The following is a 10,740-nucleotide window of genomic DNA, read 5'->3' on the forward strand; positions in this document are numbered from 1 at the left end:
CTGTGGGAACACGGGATGTATCATCGTTATCGGTCTGATTAAACACCTCTTTTCGTTGCTCCAGCATTTTTCTCATGTAGTCAGCTAAAGTACTTTCGTCATCAGTTTCCCACACATTTTGAAAGAAAGGCAATCTGTAAGGTCTGCCAAACAGAATTTCATAAGGTGTTAGTCCATTTGTACTTGTAATGTTTATGTACAACTTTACTAAATCTAAGCATTTAGTCCATGGTCTGTTTGTCTCTTCCATACATTTCTTAAGTCTATTTTTTATTGTTCCATTCATTCTCTCTACCAAACCTGCGCTCTGTGGATGATAAGCACAATTATGTTTTAGATCTATACAAAACATTTTGCCTATGTTAGAGATTAGTTGATTTACAAAATGAGAACCATTATCACTGTAGATTTTTTCTGGAATCCCATAGCGAGGAATAATGTCTTTACACAAAGCTTTCGCTACCGTTAGTGCGTCTGGGTTTTTTGTAGGAAATAGTTCAATCCATTTCGAAAAAGAATCAATTATGACTAAACAGTATTTTTTACCTTCACTTTTGTTTAGTTCTATGAAATCCATGTGTATGTGCTGGAACGGATAATTAGGTTTTGGAAACTGTCCTCTTTTTGGTCTCAAATTGCCTTGAGCATTATGTTTTGCACATATCAAACATGCTCTGCAAAAATTTTTTGAATAGGAATTGAATCCATATGTTGTGTACTTTCTGGCTACCAAGCTCAACATCCCTCCTGTGGAGACATGTGTTTGCCCATGGCTCCATATAGCGGCCCATTTATATAGATTTTTCGGTAGGATTGGTTTATTTTCTGGTCATGTGTATATTCCCTCTTTTAGTTGTGCCCCCTTTCGTTTCCACTGTTCCAGCTCTTGGGTGGGTGATTGTTGTTGCATATCACGTAGTATGTCATGGTTTAAGTTAGTGTCTGACATACTGAAAACATGGATTTCACCCTGCGCGGCTTCTTTTGCTGTTTTGTCTGCAAATGCATTTCCTCTAGAAATAGGATCAGTCCCGTTTGTGTGTGCTGCACATTTGCATATGGCTAATTGTTTCGGCAAATGTATAGCCTGTAGCAGTTCTGAGAGAAGTTTTGCATGTGTTACTGGTTTTCCCGTAGATGTTATCATGCCTCTATTTTTCCAATGTTGCGCAAATGTATGAGTTGTTGCATATGCGTATTGGCTGTCAGTGTAAATTGTTGCTATTTTGTCTTTCATTAATTTACAAGCTTCAGTGAGAGCTACTAATTCTGCTGCTTGTGCAGAAAAATGTTGAGGGAGTGCCTCTGCTCTCAAAACCTTATCTTGTGTTACGACAGCATAGCCTGTCTTTGTTTTTCCTTTATCATCCTTTTTAGAAGAACCGTCAACAAACAGTGTGTGTCCCTGCTGTAAAGGAATGTCCTTTAAGTCTGCTCTGCTCTTAGCTGTCTGCTCTGATAGAGATTCACAGTCATGAGGCTCCCCCTCCCCTTCCGTGGGCACGAGTGTAGCCGGGTTAAGCACTGTGCACCGTTCTATTTTTACATGCAGGATAAGTGTCTGGCCGGGGAGAGAAAAGTCATTTTGGTTTGCAATAATAAGGCAGACACAGCATGAGGGACTTTTAAAAGTAACGGATGAAAAAGTACAATGTCTGCACTTGAAATTACAGCTAATGACGCAGCGATCACTGCTCTCACGCAATGAGGCAATGCACATGCTACAGCATCCAACTTTGTCGAGTAGTAGGCAATTGGCCTGAGTTTATTTCCATGCATTTGTGTCAAAACTGAGGTCATGAAATATCCTTTACAATCTACCATTTGCACAAACTCCTTTTGGTAGTCTGGTAAGGCCAATGTGCAGCTGCTTACCATGGCCTGTTTTAAATTGCACAGAGCATTTTCAGCTTCAATTGTCCACTTAAGGCTGTCAGACATTTTCAATTCTTCCTTATACATCAAAGACTGCAATGGTGCAGTTAATTCTGCGTAATTCGGCACCCAACTTCGGCAATAATTAGTCAAACCTAAAAATGACATCATCTGCTTTTTTGTTAGTGGCTTGGGTGCTTGTAGAATTGCAGCTTTTCTCTCCTCCAGTATTGTTCTCCCCCCTGTACATAACTGGTGTCCTAAATATTTTACTCTTTCCTGACAGAACTGTAGTTTGCTTTTGTTTACTTTATGGCCCTCTTGTGCCAAATGTTTTAACAATGCAATCGTGTCCGTTTTACAGCCTGCCTCTGTTTCTGACACCACGAGAATGTCATCTACATAAGTAAGCAATTGACTCTTACTTGGAGGTTCAAAAGTGGAAAGACTAGAAGCAATTACTTGTGAATAAATAGTTGGACTTTCACAATAACCTTGAGGCAACCTGGTGTATGTGTATCTTTTTCCTTTGAAAGTAAATGCAAACCAGAATTGGCTATCTTTATGCACTGGTACCGAAAAGAATGCATTGCTTATGTCTATCACAGTAAAATATTTAGCTTTTGGATTCAGTGAATTTAATAGTGTATGTGGGTCTGCTACGCATGGAGACCTCTGAATTACTGCATTATTCACTGCTATCAAATCCTGAACCATCCTCCACCCTGTAGATGGAGGCGCCTTTTTCACTGGAAAAATAGGCGTGTTCACTGGGGAGTCTGCGCATTCTATCAATACACCTGCTTTCTTTAAATCCTCAATTACCGGTTCTATTCCTTCCATTGCATCAGGCTTTAAAGGATACTGTTTTATTCTAGGACGATGTTCTGTTTTGGGCCTGATTATTACCGGTTGTGCTCGTTTCACTAGTCCTACATCCGTGGGTCCTTGTGACCTTGTGAGGGAACTTGTTTCAATAAATTTTCCTGCTCATCAGTGAAGAAAATGTATCACTTTTCAGTTTCAGCCAAATGTACTCCTGCTTGGACAGTTACAGTCCAGAATAATGCTTTTCTGGTCAGTTCAGTTGAATCACTATACCAGGTGTTTACACCTGTTGCTGTCCAATCACAAGCTTTCTCTCCTCTATTCACTAGCTGTCCGAGATCTCTCCATCTAGCATGTGTGCGTTTACATAGAGAGATGTGCATGTGGTTCCAGTGTTGTCTGTGACTGTGGGGGGAGGGATTGCTTCTGCAATCTCTCGCTATGTGGCCTTCCTTTCCGCATGACCAGCACGCTCTGGGGTTATCAGTTGAGCGTGATCTAAAACCTCCTCTGCCTCTGGCCCTACCGCGTCCGCGACCTCGACCTCTGGCTTGTTGATAAAACACAGCTGGCTCTTCTTCTTCCTGATAGAAAACCAACTCCTTTTTTCCTTTTTTGCTGCTAATGACTTTCTCCGCATGCAGGGCATGATTTACATACTCTGCGAGTGTTCCCCCGCTCATGCCTATATAATGACGATTTACCCACCCACTAATCTCTGGTAGGGAGCCTGAGTGTAAAGCGTTTTTTAGCTGTTGTTTATAAGCTCCATCATCAGCGTCATTCACCTCTAGACCACTGTGCGCTCTAAAAATTTTCTCCATCCTTACTCTGTACTCCTCAAACGGCTCCTCTGGCTTTTGTTTACACCTTCCAATTTCAGTGTAATTTGCTCTCCTTCTATATCTGTTTCTGATCCGGTCTAAAAGCGGATTCACATTTCCATTTAATTCCCCACTCTCAGGAGGATGAATCTGGTTTTGTGCATCAGTAGGGGAATAATTTCCTTTTACATAAAACCAGTCAGGACCTGTCAAGGTCATCCAAATTTGCTGAACTTCTACTCCATTTAAATGATATGATTGTCGCAGATTTTCCATTTGTGTGATGCATTCCTCAACATCCTCCTTAGGGTGCGGAATCCCCTCAACTGCTTTTTTAACATCACTTTGAGTCCAAGTTCAGAATACTCTAATTATCTCTCTCTCACCCTCCTGGCCTGCGCGTGGATTAGGTAATTCTATTAGAGGGAAAACATCTGTGTCTTCTCTCTCTTGTGAGAAATCAGGTATTTTTGGTTTCGGAGAAAACATATTTTGTATTCCGGTTGTTAAGCCTTTTGACCAGTCTCCTACACTGCCTTTTGAACGGGTTAGCATTGTGTGTGGAGTTTCAAATACAGGAGGTGCGTAGCTGGGCTGTGAAATTTCACTTTCAAGAGGTGTGTATTTGGGCGGCCCCCCTGGTGGCCCCGCTGCTATGTGTGTGTCTGGAGCGGAGACCTCAGCCTGTTGTTGCAACAGCTGTCTAACCCCAGCATATGGCCCAATAAAATCATCATCCTCCTTCCTGTGAAACATCAATGTCTGTTTCTCTCCTACACTGTCACTGCCTGCTGCCCCTTTTCTCTTTTTCTCATCCCTCTCCCGTCTCGCCTTCCTCTCACCCTCCTCACGCTGTCCTGCTATTTTGATCCAGACCTGCGTGTGTTCATAACCTTCTTTTTTCAATTTATTTTTATCATCTTTACATTTGAGCCTAATTTTGAGTTGTAGGTCTTTTACATTAGTAGTTGATAGTTTACCATTAAAACTATACCTTTTTATCCAATGACCTAACGGTTCTATCGCGGCTTCATCTGCCTTTTGAACTATTTTCCAATCTTTACAAGTTAACTCATCAATTAACTTTTGTCGGGTTTTGCTTTGCCCCTTCCCCATTTTGATCTAGATGTTGGATCCAGTGGGTCTTAATACCTGCTGTATTCTATCACTGGATTTCTTTCAACAAGATGGCAATCAACAACCTTTTGTGGTAAAACTCACTTCAACCTTTTCAGGTGGAGTTTTCTTGCCTACATGCATCCACAAAGGCTCACCATTTGAGTCTTGTTGTTTTATATGAAATATAATTACCTAGTGGTAATTATTTTTCCATTCACACATTTACTTTCACACCTTTTTGTTCGAACGTGCACTTCACTTTTTACTTTTAATTTTAACACAGTTGCCAAACAGGTTCCGCTGTCCTACGTAGAATTTAACTAGTCGTTTTAAACTAGGGGAGTCTACCCTCCTGCGGACTTTTTTACTTGACCTGATAGAGTCTAGAATTGTCAGGGTTTTATTCACTTTTTCACTTCTTCAACACACAGAGGATTTCACCATCCTCTTGTCAACACACAGAGGATTTCACCATCCTCTTGTACTTCTTATCTTTTACTGCGCGCGTCTTTCACACATTCCCCCTTTTTAAGGAAATCTATACTCACAATCGTCTGTGTCTCCTGGACTTTCCGTCAACCATCGGACCCCAGCCCACGAGGGAGGGACCAGTCCCGGAAAGGGTCTCAAGCAGTGGCCACTGTCTTTCTCTGGATCTCACCTCGTTCGCTGGGATCGTTAGGTATCTTGGAATCCGGCTCGAAGGACCAATTAAATGTTAGGTTCAAACCCCAAACATTTGTATTACACAACCTGCACAAAAGAGACACAGAGAGTTAGATATCTTTTTACTTGCAAGGAGAGTGACCAGAGACTGCTCAGTTACAATCTCCCGCGCCACTCTGAAGCAGCTCTGGGTTCTCCAAGCCTTTTATTAGTTGGGAACGCCCTAATACATAGTTTACTAAGGGAAAAAGGGTTCATGTATCACAAATCTTAGTTTCGTTTTACGATGTCCTTGAACATCTTTAACAAGCTCTGTGTGAATGTGTGTGTGTGTCATCTTCGGCCTCTGTTCTTTCTCCAGTCTTGGTCTGTTGTAAAGTGGTTAAGCTGCACATACCATGCTGTATAAACATTCTATGTGAATGTCAGGGTTCAACTAAAGTAAGCATACCTTCAAACATAAACACTCATGTGATTTAGGTTAACTCAAATAGAAAACACTCATGTGATTTAGGTTAACTCAAATAGAAGCATAAATCAACAGGTTAAATGATACTACACACAGTAAGATACTTAAATCATTATGCACACATAAAGAGTAAGATGTAACTCATATAAACTCATAAAGAATGAAGTAAAAGTAGGATAACTTATGTACATTGATTCCAACACACGTCAGATGGTATGACCCCTAACTCAATCCACCAGCATCCTCGAGGTTGGAGCAGTGAATGGTGTGAAAGACATTTGGTTCTATAATGTTGCAGCACTTTTTTAGTTTTTTGTTAAATGATGTTTTAAAATGTACAAGCCAAGATGTTTTATGATTGTTTTTGCTGCAATAAATGTGGCTTGCAGTGCATTGACTGTTGTTTGTCTCATAGCATCACAAAAACATTCTCTGTAATCATGAAAGAGGTATTAACTATATAAAATATGTAATATATATGTGAGCTATATTGCCAGTTAAAATGTGTCCTCACAAATCAGGTATGTCTTCACAATGCATAGTCTGGCGTATTGTGTGTTGTGTAAAACAAATTGTCCACATATAGTAGGTGTGTCCTTTCAATGGACAATGCCTTCACGTTTGTGTTTGTGTTTAGCCATGTTCCATTAATGGTATTTGACCCTTTAATACACCTCAGTGACATTTTTGTGTGTGTGTATAGCTACTGTCTGCACAAATTGAGTTAGTCCTCCTAATTTCTCTTTGTGTCATGGGCGGGGCTAATTACCTCATTATCTCCTGTCCGCCTAACTAACCATGTTGTCAGGTTGTTATATCTTGGGTTGTGTGCTGTGTATTTAAGATTTAAAGTGACATTTGTGTTCTATGGCTCAAAACAGATTTTTTGACATACCCCATATCTTCGTAAAGCAAGTGGAAAGGGGTGTCCGCCTAATGTAGCAAAAAACGCGTTTGGCCAGCAGTGTCCGTCTAGTTCACATAGACCCGTGTGTGTGTGTGTGTGTGTGTGTGTGTGTGTGTGTGTGTGTGTGTGTGTGTGTGTGTGTGTGTGTGTGTGTGTGTGTGTGTGTTGCCATGTTGATGTGGTTGGGTCCCTGTGATTTGTGATTAATGTTCTTTTGTTTTGCTGTACAGGAGCTGTGGCCCAGCGGTGGTGGTCCCCCTTCCCTGGTGGTGGGTTTTCTTCATGTCATTTCGTTTGAAGTGTAGGGTCATGGGGGTGTAGTTTGATCCCTTCTTGGTTTGTTCCCCCGCCCTGGGTGAGCCTCAGTATTGTCAGTATTATATTTTATTTTTCAGGGCCATCCCAACCCATCTCATTCGGCAAACTGGCAACACATTTCATAATTTCTTAATTTCATAATTCATAATTTCTGCAGATCCTAATTTTCTTGTAATCAAATAAATCTTCTTTTTGTGGTACACGATCCTTGCCATGTGTGTGACTTGAACCTGAGTGCCTTCCATATTTCCTGGGATTAGGGTTCCCATCCCCCCAGGTGGCACTGTTAGCGACCTTTCTAGCCTTTCACCTCCCTCCTGAGCTCCATCACATTCAGAAAACCAGAGACACATGAGATGTCAGATGATTTTTAGATGTGTATTTAGAAGTTTGCATTTTACAAACACTTTAAGTACACACCTTTAATGAAGAGTCCAGTTCAGGGAAGTACAGGGAAGAATGATTGACAGCATCAAAGGAATGTAAATATTTTCCAATACATTTGTGTGAATACTGTAGTTACACTGGAACTGTTTAAACTGCTGACAGGTATCGCCTTTGTGTTTGTCTTAGAAACATTTACTGAAGGCTGTGGCAACATGTATAAAGGTGGCGTTCCCTCTTCCAAGACATTCTGCTACCAGCTGCTGTGACTCTTCAGCCTCTTCTGAACATCACAACAAGGTAAAGCTTCATCACTGCATCTCTGATGTACAGAAACGATTTGATCTGCCTCTCTCAAGTGTTTTGTCTCCATACACGTAGAAGGAAAGCTGCAGCTACCCCTCAGTCCACTTAATGTGGAGCTTAACTCATTTTAAATGAATCTCTGTTGATGTCAGTGTTTGTTAGGATGCATTTTGTAATCTGAACATTGCATTGTCCTTTAGATGGCATCAGGTCTTCATTTCGTTGTGCTCGTCTGTGCGATGTGTGTGCTGTGGATCATGCCAAATGTAAGTGACGACTCCACATTTAAACTTGTGTTTTCATGTTTCATGACCAGCTGTAGGACAGCATTAGAGGAAGGGAATCCTGAACTCATTTCTAATGCAGTGTTCTTTACACCCACAGGTCAGCTCGACATCAGGTTGGTGAACTTTTCTAAAATGTGACTGATTTAAGGATAACATATTGGACAGGTTCTGTCCATATATTGTGTTGTTTGTGCTTTAGACAGAAGGCAGATTTCTTGTGTGGATCTTAACTTTACCTCCAGCAGCTTCTGTGTCACATGTTCAGTCAGAGTGGGCTCACTGGAAACAATCATGGCTACAAGCAGAGAGGTCTGTGCAGCTAGCACAGTCAGAAAGACAGAAATCAGAAAAACAGTCAAAGCCTCCCTCAGTTTCTGAAAGGTGTCAGATCATTTACTGCTGCATGAAGAGACTATAGTTAAAGGTGTTGTAGGGTAACACAGCAGCCCTGACATAAATCATGCAGGATGTTGATGTGCTATTGTCATGTTGTAGAAACAATAATTTAATAATTTGTTGCTCTGTATTGTCATCTCTTCTTTAAGGTGGATGCTAATTCTGCCCTTCTGGTTGGAGCTTGCTTCTAGGTCGCTGTTACTTGTTTGACAAAACTGAAAGGGACTGGACGGATGCAGAGGTATTTGGACACCTCTGACACACTGATTGAGGAAGGACAAAACTGAAGGAGGAGAGTTAATACTTCAAAATAAAACTGGAAATCATAGAATTTTCAAAATAAGAAACCCCGAGTCAGAGCAGAGTCCTGATGGATGCAACCACTCATGTTGATCATCCCCCTCAGTTCTTCTTGTCTTGCTCCTCAGCTGTCCTGCCTTTCAAGAGGTGGAAATCTGGCCTCATTCCGAAGCCCTGACGAGTACATCACCCTGCGACAATTCGTCCTGAAAGCCACAGGCAAACATACTACTAGTTGGGTTGGAGGCCATGATGCAGTGAAGGTGAGAGTTTTATCAACAGAATTACTTTCTGCTGTATTGAATATTTGATCACTATAGGTGTTATATGATCACTACTGTACTGCCTGTATGAATAGAAAAGGGGTACAAAAATAATGGTATTCTTCCAGGAGGGTGTGTGGCTGTGGAGTGATGGTTCAAAGCATGTTTTCACTGCCTGGGGCCAAGGAGAGCCTAATGATCTTGGAGGAGAAGACTGCATGGAGATCAACTGGGGAGGTACAAATGAATCGTGGCTCTCTAAGTTCGATGTCTATTTTTATTTTATAAAACAATATATCATTATTGATCAATGAATACCATGTCCAACTCATCCTAATCATATGGTGATGTGGCACTGAGCCAAGTAGGCTCCCCATAATCTCAAGCCTAATTTATTTGTCCAGTTTATCCAGATGAAAGCGCTACATCTGTTTTACAGACACCATTTCCTTATGCCAGTCATCAAACTTGGTGGATTTCCAGGCCAGTAGCAAACATTTTAGCTGTTCTCAGACAGGCATTCTCACACTTTTCCCTCTTGTTTAAACGCTCTCAAAGTTCACGGCATAGAAAAGTAAGCCCAGTATTATAGAATGAAACCAAAAATCAAAACCTGTTTCCAGTACGCATTCTGTACTGTACAGCAGACACTGCACAGAGGAGATTGACTTATACTAGTCTACAGCCAATCAGGATGCAGAACACAATGCAAAGCGCTAAAAAGGCAAAATAGCACAAAAAAAAGGCCATGAAGAGAGCAGGAGAGCAGGGATGGATTTTGGAGTTTGATCCCCTTGATGTTTGGGTGTGCCTGAATCCCTATTGCGATTGTTTCAATTGCGATGTCAAACAGCAGGGGGCACAGTTTGTTCCCTGCCTGCCGCACACCTCTTTGCAACAAGAACAGTCTAGATTTGTTCCCATTTGTGCGAATGGAAGATCTGGGAAAAAGAGAAGGCCACTTTATTGTGTCTTATGAGCATCTAGAGACAGTATGGCTGCACCTTCACCATCTGTGTGGTCTGTGTAAAGGATATTTTTTAGCTGGCACTTTGTCACTTTCTCAGCGTTAGCATCATGTTGTGTTGCTGTCATTGTTTACAGAGCAAAATTACGTCAATGATGCAAGTTGCGCCCTCAGGAGACCCTCTGTTTGTGTCATAAATCCATAACTTTCACTACCTGTTCGGATGCATCTGGCATGAGGACCTTACATCCACACTGCTGATGTCACTTCCACCAGGATGTCAGGCCTCGATGACATCACTGCTGGAAGACGTATCAACAATTTTGATTCCCTTCATCTTCAATCAATAAATCTATTTCCTTCTCAGCAATCTGTCTCACACGTTTGTGTTGGTAAAGAAAATTTTTTAACACATTCTTACAATCTAATCACAACAGAAATGTTCACATGTTCACCACATTACGTTATGTTACTGTCCTTCATAACAAGTCAACGGTTCACTTTGACTTATTGCCCAAATTATGATGCGGTATTGAATGCTAAAACTAACGCATGTCATCCAACTAGATACAAGCAAGCAATTTCCCCCTGGGATCAATAAAGTATTTCTGATTCTGATACACAGTTTGGCATCTATAACTAATTTATACCTGTAATATTTCAAATCATATCTTTCACCACCCTCCAAAGCCTGTTATCATGTGCCCTTTACCACATTTATAACACGTGTCTGGGATATTGGGGTTAAATTTATTTAGCTTGAGTTGGTGTTACATATATTCTCATTATCCACTCATACTGAAGTAAAAATAAAATGGGAATTTATTGTTT

General features: G+C 41.1%; 1 protein-coding gene across 1 annotated transcript; it reads left to right on the forward strand.

Annotated features, from left to right (window-relative positions):
* Positions 1–8,542: 8,542 nt before the first annotated feature.
* Positions 8,543–10,264, forward strand: LOC114429886 (ladderlectin-like; the record flags this gene model as incomplete). Its single annotated transcript, XM_028398495.1, has 4 exons — positions 8,543–8,620; positions 8,808–8,942; positions 9,071–9,179; positions 10,047–10,264. Coding segments are annotated over 4 exons (390 nt in total), but the record flags the coding sequence as incomplete, so codon positions are not given.
* Between the last annotated feature and the right edge of the window lie 476 nt (positions 10,265–10,740).

The sequence above is a fragment of the Parambassis ranga genome, unplaced genomic scaffold (genome assembly GCF_900634625.1).
Source record: "Parambassis ranga unplaced genomic scaffold, fParRan2.1 scaffold_21_arrow_ctg1, whole genome shotgun sequence".
In the NCBI taxonomy this organism is placed as follows: Eukaryota; Metazoa; Chordata; class Actinopteri; family Ambassidae; genus Parambassis; species Parambassis ranga.